This window comes from Plectropomus leopardus, chromosome 14 (genome assembly GCF_026936395.1).
Source record: "Plectropomus leopardus strain MGB_pleo_1.0 chromosome 14, ASM2693639v1, whole genome shotgun sequence".
Taxonomy (NCBI): domain Eukaryota; kingdom Metazoa; phylum Chordata; class Actinopteri; order Perciformes; family Serranidae; genus Plectropomus; species Plectropomus leopardus.
The window spans coordinates 23,851,500-23,864,460 of record NC_142189.1 but is presented as its reverse complement, the minus strand read 5'-3'; the positions used below and the strand labels follow the sequence as shown (position 1 = coordinate 23,864,460).

The 12,961-nt window shown below is 42.5% G+C and overlaps 1 protein-coding gene across 6 annotated transcripts in view; it reads right to left on the bottom strand.

Moving 5' to 3' along the window:
• Positions 1 to 12,961, bottom strand: part of ralgapa2 (Ral GTPase activating protein catalytic subunit alpha 2) — a 119,221-nt gene that overhangs the window by 4,582 nt on the left and 101,678 nt on the right. For 2 of the 6 annotated variants that reach the window (XM_088087082.1, XM_088087080.1), the window contains exons 39-40: positions 6,022 to 6,143; positions 286 to 2,177 (exon numbers count right to left, since the gene is read on the bottom strand). In XM_088087082.1, coding sequence (XP_087943208.1) covers positions 2,005 to 2,177; positions 6,022 to 6,143 — 295 coding nt within the window. In that variant the 3' untranslated portion in view covers positions 286 to 2,004. Of the gene's footprint in view, positions 1 to 285; positions 2,178 to 6,021; positions 6,144 to 12,961 lie in introns of those variants that run through there. The other 4 variants (XM_088087079.1, XM_088087083.1, XM_088087081.1 and 1 more) reach the window with 4 other exon arrangements.

Sequence of the window (12,961 nt, the reverse complement as noted above, 5' to 3'; positions counted from 1 at the left end):
GCCGTATTGTTCATGCTGCTACTTAGTCAGGTGCTAATTGTCCCCACCGTGCATCACTTTCAATTACCAGCCTGGCCTAAACAGTAGGACACCCCCCAAATAAACAGCCTAGTTTTTCTGTCCCCTTCCCTTTGTCAGAGCACTCAGTAAATAAAGCTTGGTTAGTGCTGAATGAAAAAGAGGAAGAGTGGGTGGATGGGGGAAACAGCCAGGATGAGTGATCGAGCGAAGGGGGTAGGTAGGCCGCTGGACGGAAACAAGCTTCCGGTCTGACTCGGGGCTTACCTTCGCCATACACAGTATTTGGACCTTTAAGATATTTTTAATCTAAAAGGGAAAAACAGAGTAGAGCATCATGTGAGAGAGCAGTGGACACACACCAAACCACACTGCAGCAGGATACGACACAACGCTGCTGAAAAGTCGGTGATATGAGCGTCTGAGCAGAGGGGTGTTCAGACAGCTTGTGTGGCGTCGCGGTTAGTCGTCACTGGAAGGTTTAAAAGTCAGACAAGGTTAGCTGATTCAGTTGATGAGTTAATCAAGAAGTGCCTTTTTCTTTCTGAAGATAGCTTTAAGGCCCTAATGTCTGATGGTATCTGATGAATCTGTCCTGTTTCATAGATTTCAAAGTCAGGACAATTTTGAAATCCAAAGCATGTCTGACAGACAGTTGACATAGCAACAACAGAAACATTTAACAGCAGTTCTACAACCATGATCCCAAAAAAAGGTAAGACACTGCAAAACTTCAATGAAAACAGAATGCAATGATTTGCAAATCCTTTTTGACCTATGTCCACTTGAATACAGTACACAGACAAAATATTTTATGTTCAAACTGATAAATTCCCAAAAAAAAAGGTTTTTTTTTGGGAAATATACACTCCCTCTGAGTTCGATGCATGCGACACGTTTCAGAAAAGTTGGGACGGGGTATATTTACCACTGTGTTATATCATCATTTTCCTTTAACAACACTCAGCAAGTGTTTGGGAGTTCAGGACACTAATCGAAGTCTTAGATGTCAAATTCTTTCACATTTTTTCTTGATATACAACTTCAGTTGCTCAACAGTTCAGAGTCTCTGCTGTCATTTTTGCACTTCATAACGAGTTGCACATCTTCAGTAGGAGACAGATCGAGACTGCAGACAGGCCAGACTAGTTCTCTGACTCTTTTCTCTTTCTCTTTTCTCTCTTTATGACACCATGCTGTTGGCATTGTTTTGCTGGAATAAGCACGGACGTCTCTGAAAATGATGTCTTTGGGATGGCAGCATATGTTGCTCCAAAACCTGTTACTTCCAGCATTCATGGTGCCTTCACAGACTAAATTAAAAACCAAAGCTAAATTTCAGACTGAAAAAACAGTAACGTTAATAAGTTTGAACATTACATATCTTGTTTCTGTACTGTATTCAATTGAATATAGGTCAAAAAATATTTGCAAGTCATGGCAGTCTCTTTGTATTTACATTTTATACAGCATTCCAACTTTTTTGGAATCGCGGCTGCACTATAAGAGAGGGTTAGGGTGAGAGAAAAAGATGCTGGGGGACTTAAGAGTCATGGGAGCTTTTAAGTTGTTTTATCCACCAGAGAGAACTTTTGCTTTCTTGTGTTTCTTCATCTAAAAAGTTTAAAGGATGAAAACACACAACATAAAAAAATTAATAAAAACTGAGCAAAGCAGTGCATGTGTAACACAACACGGGCAGAGCACTGTGGAACAAGTCTGTATGACAGATGGACAAGCTCATGCAGGAGGCCATGATGCTGGTCTGAAAGGTGAGTGAAGTTGCATTCGGGATCATGGAGGGCGTGGCTGTGGATGACACTGACAAGCAAAATCGATAAAGAGATGGCAGGAGACGGCTGAGGTTAAATGTCTTGCAAAACACTGCAGGAGTGCTTTATTTAGCAATTAGCATGCAAAATCTGTACTTGCAATCCAGCCCTACTTTGCTTTTAAAAAAAGGGCTAAATCAAGCGCAACCTCCTGTTATTTGATGGTAGCTGGGTTTTCACAGTGACCTAAAATGAATGAATGAATGGATGTCAGTGGGCTGTGGCTGGGCGTCATGCCTAGTGTGGAGGAAGCAGGCAGAGTCTTACAGTCCAGTTTGGCCCAGGGGTACTCCATGTCCCAAACCATCCCCGGCCAACGCCTGCACGCTGTCATGGAGCATGGATGACATGTTAGTGGCAGCAATGGGAGCCAGAGCAGGATGGACAGACAGATGGATGGACAAACTCGCATACAACAACAACAACAACAACACCACACACACACACACACACACACACACACACACACACACACACACACACACACACACACACACACACACACACACACACACACACACACACACACACACACACAAACACAGGAGGCATGGAAGGGCAATACAGCACATTAAAGAAGGGTGAGAATGAGAGCAGTGTCAGCCAGCCATCACTGCTACATTGAAGCTATGCATGATGTGACACAGAGGATGAGGGGCGATGACTACAACTACAGAGGATACTTAGATGCCTTATACATGTGGCCTAAAACATTAACCCTTTGACACCTGAGCAAATTGGCTTGATTTCTTTTAAAAACATGGAAAGAAGGCAATGACAAAAGAAGGAAAAAAATAACCCTGAAATGATCAAGAAATTTGTGAAAAAGTACAAGTAGATTACCTGAAAATTAGAAAAAAGCATGCAAAGATGACCAATGAAAATGACCAAGAAAAATGTGCTGATTTTTTGTAATTTTGTAACATAATTTGAAATATGTAATTACGACATAAAGAAACTTTTTACCTGGCTTTTCCCCCTGGACATTTCCCCAAGGTTTTTGAAAATAATTTTCTAAATTTACACATTTCTTGAAATTTGTAGGACATTTCTTGTCCAGTTGCTCATTGTCTTTTTCCCCCATGTTTTTGAAAGAAATCACACTAATTTGCTCAGGGTTCCAAGTTTTAAATACTTGTGAAAAGCGTCTGAAACCAGAACAAGAAAAGTGATGTCGCTTCAGGTTTCAAAGGGATGAATACATCATGCCTATGTTTTTGAAAAGCTACCAGGCAACTGTTAGTTTATGATAAAAAATACATGAAAACACACACAAATAAGTCGCTGAGAGTAACTGCCCAATTTAACTCATCAACAAGTTGATGATAGACAATTAATTTTCATTTTTTTGACATAGAATAATTGTTTGTTATTTATTGCAAGCAAAAAACCCAAACATTCACTGGTTCTAACTTAGAAAACTGTTCGATTACTATTTTAAAAAAAAAAGAAGAAAGAAACTGCTGTTTTCAAAATAAAGGCATATCCAAAAGTGCATTGCTATGCATTGCTCTTTTCTCTTGGTATTGATGATATTGTAGCACTGAATTGATAAATAATTTCAGATACATGTATGTTATACTTCTCCCTTTAAGCATATTGTAATTCAGGTGGTTTGACAGAAAACTAGACTTCTGCACCTCCTCTTGGCTGTTTTTAGGCTTCAGATGACTAGAGACTCTGACTAATCAGAAGTCATTTCAGAGAGAGGGAGATCCTACTGGCGGTTCTACAAATCAGATGTGTATGCATTTCCCTTTCAATAGTGAAAGCCTGATTCATTGGCTGAAAATCCTACAGAAAAAGTTGGCTCCTCCAGCAATGGTATCAACTGCTTACACTGTAAAGCAACCACAAAAAAGGAAGATGGACTTGACAAAAAGAGACACATAATGACAATGACACTAAATGAAAAGAAAAAAAACCCAACTCATGTCAATATTGGCGGCGCACTTCAGAAATGGAGTTAAATGTTTGCTAATAGTTTAGCCTCCAGTTAACTGTAGCAAAAGGCTCACGGCTACGGCTGTGTCAAGCTAAAGTTTTGGAGGGTAAGGAGCTCACGGACCTCATTGTTTTCCCAATGTGCATACATTTTTATCTGCTGCCTCCTCTTTCATTTAGCTGCTAACTACTGCTAGCTGCTTTTTAACTCAAAAATGACACCTGTCCTGCTCATGGTTCTGTCCTGACAGCTGTTCCTTTTACAAAGATGCACTATAGGTGCAGTTATTACATTCTATGCTGGTAAAAAAAGCACGACAGCTCTGTCCCCCATTTCATGATCGTACGTTGTTTTTTCTTCCAGAGAATGACGAAGTGGCATAACAGAGTAATACTCCTGCCTTGAACAGGCAATGTATAAGTGGCTACAGTGTGTCACGCTAAAGGGCTTTACAGGCCCACATTCCTGCAGAGAAAACAGTAAAATAATTCTCATGAAACTGCTGTTGTTGAATAATGGCATCGAGATCGCAATCACAACCAGGATGTGTGAAATGAATAACTAGTGCTTGTACGAGTTACTGTATGAAGCACGTGCATATACTGTTGCTTGTCTGGTGGGAGGGATTTTATTTAATTTTGGCATTTCTTTTTAATCACAGCTCTGGGTTTGAGCTATTCTCATCCACTTTTTCTGAAAGTGGGCCAACAGATGAATCGGACAGTATTTAAGAGGTCCAATACCAGCAGCAAAGGCAACATGTGAAATTATTCACCAGCACTGTTACAATGGTTTACGTACAAGGAAGTAACTGTGTTACAGACAGACACCCACACGCACGCCTCCTCGTATTAATCTAGTAATCTATTTACATGCATAGATTCTGGAGAAATACAGATTGCCGTTCAGAACGAGTTTCCGCAGCAGCGAGGGTGACACACCAGCCTTACAGACTTCATTATGTTATGGCCTCTCACATTAGCTGCAGAACATGTCCCATGCTGTGAAACATTATTCTCAAGCCTGGATAACCTCTTTAACCTCTCTCTCTCAAGCCACAAAGGAACTCATGGTTGAAATAGCCCACAATGTAGATTTTCTTCCTCTCTAGTTTGCGTTCACAAGCTCCCCCTCCTCTATATCTCTCTGCATGTGTATCATTTTTTCCCTCAGTCCTTCCCTGAATGCAGGTTTGGTGCTGGTGATGAGACGAGGTAATGAGAGGTCAGTCTGGGGAGATTTTACACCTCTGCAGGGAGATGGGCAAACAGTATGGCAACGTAGCTGACACACCTGCCGTCTGAGGACCTGAAGTCCCACACACACACACACACACACACACACACACACACACACACACACACACACACACACACACACACACACACACACACACACACACACACATGCGCACACAGTCTAGAACATTCAACATTTAATTCTCACATGCCAACATACAGGATGAAAATATTACATACGCCCTTAAAACATATGAGCACTGACAGATGTGAAAATGACGAGACATCTGTGGTGTGGTATTGTGGAGTGCTCTCCATGTCAAAACAGAACGTGTGTCGGGATCCAATAGAGTGGAAAAGTGCAATCCCGTATTGATTTCAGTGCTGTTGCAGATCGATCAGAGCTGGTGCAAGTAGGAAGAACAAGATAAGACACGTTTTCCATTGTATTCATCACGGGCTGATAAGAGTGCTGTGCTGACATTCGCGTGCGGCTGTTTGTCAGTCGACTCTCCTAAGTGTCTGCGAATGAGCTCATGAAGACGCGCGCGCACACATACACTCTGCAACCTCCATTTAACAAGGCTGCTTATATTCATAGGAAAGTAATTGCACGGAAAGATGCAGTTTGAAACAAGAAGAGATGAACAAAGTGGCGTGAGAGGGGGCTCGAGGAAGTGGGGAAAGCAGAGTGTTTGAAGTCAGTCTGATGGCGTAAAGAGCCTGGCTATGTCGTTTGATATTCATCAGCGAGCGTAGGCGTGGAAGGAGAGTGGAGAAAAATGAGGGGGGTGGAGGAGGTGAAGGGGGCAAACAGGTGTGTTGTGGAGGAGAAGGAGGAGGAGGAGGAGGAGAGACTGAGGCAGGAAAAGAGATGACGAAGAAGGGGGAAAGAAGGCATGGGAGGAAAATGCCCAAATGTGACGAAGCACATTGGGGAGGAAGTGGCCATGGAGTGGAAAGAGGTGCAGTGCTGTTCATTTCTCACCTGTCCCACTCATTGGATAGCCAGGAGAGGGGGAGAAGACCTGCGAGGCAAAGTCTTCAAAGGTCATGACCTCTCTGTGGTTCTGGACAATAGCCTCTAGGTAGAGCGCCCGCTCCTCATAGCTGGTTGGCACCCATTAAGGAATAAAACATGTTGGGGAAAAAAAAGACAGCAAGGCTGCGTCAACATTTTATTAAATCTACAGCACTGTGCTTAAGTCTTAGGCAACCCCAAAATTTAGCCCAACTTTGGAGTGTTATTCCGTCCCGTTACTGCGAAGCTAGCGTGACATGGCTGATTCCAATGGATTCCTTAAGTATTGATGTTTCATGTGATACCAGTATCATCAGTCTCATCATCTTTAAAACTCAGCCCTGTACAGCCTCTTTAAGACAGGAAAGTTGGCCTGCGGTTAAAAAATGAATGCGTTAATTACAGACTTTAATTGCAACACGTTAATGCTTACAGCCGTACTAAGGCATTGTACATGTTCTCTGTATTCTTTGTATCTTAATAAAAAGACAGAGACATATAAACATATATCCCTTCATTACAACTTTGCAGACACAACAAAACTATGGTGGCCTTGGACTTTTGCACAGTACTGTCATACTCACACAATAATCACATTTCAGAATGTCAGCAAAACCATTCGTACATATCCCACACTTCAAGTTACATATGAGATTTTTTCACTGCTGCGCTGCATATACATGTACTGTGAGAGTGTGCTGGGTGAGCGAGAGGCAGCGGCAGGGCAGCTCCATCATCAGCAAACCCAGCCAGAAGCAAAGATGGAACAATCAGCCATGCCACACAGCCCCAAATGAGAAAGCAGTCTCCAAAATAATCATAAAAAAAGAAAGAAAGAATACATCACTACTGGCGTGATGCTCCACAACCTCTCCTCCCCCTCTCGTCCCTCTCTTCTCTCTAATAGAACCCCTGCTGCAGGCAGCATGTCTAGGACCACCCTCCCCGATGTGCTGCCTGCCACTTCTCCGTGCCATCAGGGGGAAAATTGGAGCCATTTGAAATTCAGAGTGACAAGCAGTGACTGGAGCCTGGGCAGCCAGCATGCAGGATGGATGGCCGGATTTGAAATGGGAAAAGCTCAAATTAATAAATAAATAAATAAGCCTGCAAAATGGCTGCCGGGTGAGAGTGGAAAACATTCTGATGGCCATTATCATACCATTATCATAGATATATCGTGCTAAGTCTGTTGTGGAATGGAGGCAAGTGCTGGATAAAATATGGTGTTAGGAAACTGTTGGAGTGAAAAGGTCTATCTGATGGCATAATGATAGTAAGCACTTGTGAGATTTAACTCTGTGTGTGTGTGTGTGTGTGTGTGTGTGTGTGTGTGTGTGTGTGTGTGTGTGTGTGCGTGCGTGCGTGCATGTTTGACAATGAGTCTGATTATTCTCACGGCTGTCTGTTGTGGCCGCGTTTCCTTGATAGACGACACCTTACAAATTGCTTGACAAACAGATGCATTCTCACTCTCTCTCTGTCACACACAGATCTCTAGTCGCTCAACACGGAGGCCCCCTCCCCCTCATCTCATTACAACTGCCAGGGTGGAGTGGCACTGGGCTGTTGCTGACGCCAAGGCTGAACCAGGCTGAGCGGAGATAGGCTGGACTGGGCCGAGAGGCTCTGGTCTGGGTTAGATAGATAGGACGAGACAGTGACTGGGCAGGGGGCCTGCTGTGGGCACATGCCGCCACAGCAGGGGCCAAGGCAGCCATGACCAATGGCTTTGAGGGAAGCGTGGCAAAGCGGGGGTGACGGGCACCTGAGCCGGAAGGCACCAGAGGGTAGGATGGCCAAGCTGCTCACGGGGACACACAGAGACGGACAGAGGGCAGGCTGAGACAAAGGATACGTAACATGGGGATAGGTTTGTATACTCAAGCAAATGGCAGTGATGTTTGGTTCCACACGCCCTATGAACCAAATAATTATAAGCCTTATTTTACACAGAGAATGTGCAATACAGCCATGATGAAGACCCTTTATTACGCCGGCTTGGCTTTTTAAAAACAGAACCAAACAACACAGGTGTCATGCCGCCCCAGTGTGACATTAGATAGCATGCTGGCTTTCTGGAAGAACAGGCTTGGGTGATATCATGGTGTATTTGGGGATTAAGAAAGGTATGTTTTTTAATACTGTCATAAATACAGGTGTTCCTTTGAACTCAATGTATGTAGTGCACAGCTCTACTGGTGGAGCAGGCAGCAGACCTGAAAGACACGAAGATGGATAAGTAACAGGACTGTAAACAGCAGGCAGATGGAGACCGTGGGGATGGCATTTTGTTTTTACATCAAACTTAGTCAAGTTAAAGGAATTATTCTGAGCAGACCAAAGCTCGTGATTATTGGAACTGTTAACTTACTAACAAGTACTAGCAAGAGTAAAAAAGATGCTTTGGCTGGGTTTTACTTTGTTTCTGTTGCGTTTGAATGTAGTGTGTTTTATGATGAGTTAAGGAGGCAATAAACCCATGTCAGTCTTCTGTGACTGAGAGAAACTTGAATTCAAAAGGTTTGCAGTTGTATTTCTCTGTTTAATAAGGAAAATAGATGTGAGAATATTACTCTTCCTAACATTTCTAGTTTTTTGGATATTTTTTCCTAGATTTTAATAATATTCTAATAGTTCTGCATTTTTAAAAACTAATTTTCATTTCATGTTTTTCATCACCTCTTACCAATTTCTTGCAATTTGTGGGACAATTCTTACTAAGTTGGTCATTGCCTGTTTCCCCCATGTTTAAACAAAATAATCAACAAATATGCTCACATTACAAAGGGTTGAATAGCTTGTGAAAGGCGTCTGGACGCAGCACAAGAAAAATTTTAAATCAGGTTTTAAGGGGTTAAACCGCAAATCGGCATCAATAGCTTAATTTAACCACTGAACATTAAAGTTGGAGAAAATAACTAATGAAGGAAGGTTGACACAAACAGAAGAAAACAGAAATACTAAAAAATAGACTTTCTCTGTGTACAATATTGGGGAAGTCTGCTCTGCTCAGTTTTGGGGAATTTTTTGTTACAAAATGAGATTTTTGGATAAATATGCAACATTTGGACGCTTGACGAGACAGTACACCAAGAAATCCATTAAAATAAAAGCTCATATTTCCTACCTTAAGTAGGAAAAGAGGAATGGAAAGACAGGGGCCAGGATCTCCATTTTGGAGATGCAGAGCAGCATGACTTTAAGCACGTAAAAGCACTTTCCTCTTGAGCTCTATATCTGTCTTCCAGTCATAGCCAGACATGCAACGTCACTGTTTTCTGTCACTTGCTGCAAAAGAGTGGGCATCCCAGTCTCTGCTGCCATGGTAACTTGGGTCACAGCTCTGTGTGGTGGGTCATATCCAGGCTTTTATGGATGACAGACAGAGAGAAAGGATGTTTGTAAAAGAACAAAATGTGCCCAGATAGGTGATAAGTGGAAGACAAAATATCATAGAAGGAAGGACTTAATGAAAAGAAATGAGAAAAAGTTAGGAGGCTAACAAATGAAAGACAAGGGGAGAACGAGGGGAGAATAAGAGAACCTCGGCACAGCGTGGGTCAACAGAGCCATATGGCTGTCCATTATCAGAGATGCAGATGACTGGAGGCCTGTTATTGAGATTCCTAAAGCAAATATTGACTCCAGCTGGAGCAGACGCTCTCTCTGACTCTGACACACGCCTCTCCTCCACTACTTCCTTCCGCTGCCCTCTATCCAAGTTAGACAAATGGATTATAGTGGGTGAGAAAAAAACTTCAAAGAATAAAATGAAGGCAGATCGTGTAGAATTATCAAGAGATGAGGGAAAAAATATGACAGGCTGCCAGGGAGAAAGACAGGCGATGAGGGAGGGAGACTAATAAAAGGTATTTTGGAGATGAGTGAAAGCAAGAGCTGTAATCAGCTCACTTAAGTAAATGTACGATGCTATCTGTGGGTAAAAAAATTGCAGCACAGATATCAGACCTGATGCACAGTGAGGGGTAATCTTGCCGCCTATTTCTCTCGCACTCCCTCACCTTTCTGTTTGTCTCTAATTACTAAGCCATGGGCACAGCTTGTTCCCCTGCATATGCACAGATGTGCCTGCCTCCATGCAGTAACTTAATCAAGGGACATGTCCAGAACAGTGACGCAAAGATTATGTCCATGTCATGGACACCAAACCCGCTGACACTGACCTACATTTGGAAAAAAAAAAAGTTGCATCTATTGCTGATGAGCGCCTGGCTAAACTGCATGACAAACTTCTCTGGAAAAATGGCTCACAAAATGTTAAACTTGATGAAAATGTTATGTTATAGGGTTCCTACAGCTTGAGGAAAGTAAAATTTAAGATGTTTTTAATCTAATTAAGAACTAAGCCTAAAACAACCACAACTGAAAAGAAAGATCAATAACGTCCAGGACACACTGCATGCGTGAACAACATGGGATGGCTAACTCGCTGAACTGCTGCGGTTCGCACACCTGCAATGTTCACACTGACCTCTAATTTCCACCAGATCAGTGTCCAGCTCCGATCCGTCACGTCAGACAGAGCAAATAGATTACACTTTAGTCTATGTGTTAATTTCCACTGGCCTCGCAGCGTTGCAGATCAACTCTGTCTCAGCTCCACTAATCCGGATCACTTTTTCTGGACTGACAAAATGCGTGTGATTCTGTAATTACCATGGGATCTCCTCGGTCTCGCCCCTCCAGCTGATCCAGCAGTGGTGCGCCATGCCGGACTCAAAACGCAACCGGTGAGAATTGATGGATGGGGGAGCACGAAGCAAAACCACAGCGGAACTGTAACGCAACTCACATGCAAGCAGTGGAAATCCTGGGTGACAGCGTTGTTGCTGCACAGCTGCCTGCTGCTGTAGCTACTCTATTTCTACAATCAAAAGTTGATACTCCACTTATTTGTGCAGCCGAGCAAGCTCCTGCATTATCAACAACACGATCATGCAAATATTTCACAATAAAAGCCTTATGTTAACAACGGAAGGGATTGTGAAATGGACATAGGAAAGGTTCAGTTTAAGTGTAAATATTTATATTTGTCATGTCTGTGACAGATGTAGAAACTGGAGTGAAAGGTGGCATAAAGTCAGTACAACCATAAAAAAAGATAAAAAAAAAAAACAACTCTGTCTATTTTTAATGATTACCACACACGTCACATTGTAAAAATCGGTGACTTTCCACTACAGTTTCAATGTTTCCATCTGTCACAGACATAAGGAAATACAAATATATCTGGTCTACTCGACCTTTCTTATTTCTGTTTCAAAATAAGAGCCCTCTGACAAAGTTTCCATCGACAGAATCCCTTCAGTTGTTAACACGAGGCTCTCTATTGTGAAATATTTGCATGACCATGTTGTTGACAATACACTGACATGCAGCGCTTCATTGATAAGTGGAGTACTAGCTTTAATTGTGTAAATACATTAGTCATAGCAACAGGCTACTCTGCAGCGCCGAAGCAACAATGCTATCTGTGTGAACACCAAATGCATGCAAACTGCAGCAGTTCAGCAAGGTAGCTGTCATGACCTGCTTCTTTATACAGTGTGGCAAGGTGGTGTGGTTAGGGTTAGTCTATTTTGCCCAAATATTTACTGCGACATAAAACATAACTTTTTTGGTGACGCTCATGAGTAAGAGAGGAATTTGGTAAATTTTTATATTTAAAAAAATGCAACTTTACAATGCAACATCAGAAAAAAAGATTCATAAAACCTTTTTCCCATATCTGAGAAATTTCAAGATTTTTAAAAGATTGATTTGAGACATTTTAATGCAAATTTTAAGGTGTCATTATTTAGATTAATTAATTAAATGCCCTTTAAAACCTTTTAAGGATCCACAGGAAACCTTTGTTAGGATAGCCTCTCTGTTTGACAATATTATTGTATTCGCACAAAGCCCCACAATACTGTGTGCTATAAAAAATTCTCATACAGCAAGGGATGAAATACATAAAAAACAAAATGTAGACAGGTCTACATTTCCACAGATGGACTGCAACTCAAGTCACCCGTGACATAACTGTCATTTACAGCCGAACTGCGCGGACAAGCAAGACAAGCCGGTGTGTGGGAGGAGAGTGTGTTGCGCCACTTTGGGAATTTCCAAGGAACCCCTGCGTTCCAAGCCGCTGCATTCCTATTAAGGAGAGGAGAGGGAAACCAATGCAATGCCTACGGAGCGTGGCTACCATTGGGACAGTAATGACAAAAAAAAATCTTCCAGTTTTGAGTTAATGTGAAACAACTTTAGTTAGGCGACTGATGTCTACAGGCATGGCGGTTGTGGTTATGGCGTTATGAGGATGGGGAGAGAGTATTAGTTATAACAAGAAGAGCTCGAATCCAATCTATTAACTACAACACATTCTGGATAATGTGTTTTAGTGCATCTTCTAACACCCTGTCCTCTGCTTGCCCTCTTTTTCTTGATGACAAAGGAAGTGACTTGCATGTGGTACCTGAGTGTAGGTGTGTATCGAAAACTAGTCAAGTATGCATGAACACACAAAATGCAGCATACATGCCTAAAGAAGAAAATAAATGCTTGCACAAACACCACCAGAGACAGAGTCCGACAACAAGAAACCTGTGAAAATACATGTGCATGTGTATCTGAGTCAGCCTACGTGTACATGCATATGTATCTGTGGGTGTGTGCACGTATGTATACATATGCATGTGTGCTGTCCAGATGGCAAGGGGGTTGCTCTTGGGGGAATGGTTGGGGTCAAGCATCTTTGTGGATCAAAGCCAAGGTCAGGGCAGCTGCAGTGGCCCATGTTCAAGGTGAATGGAGGCCTCAGATGGCTCTTCATTAGCAGGCTGCTCCATCCCTGCTGGACCCCATCGGCCAACCGCCACCAACCCTCATCATCATT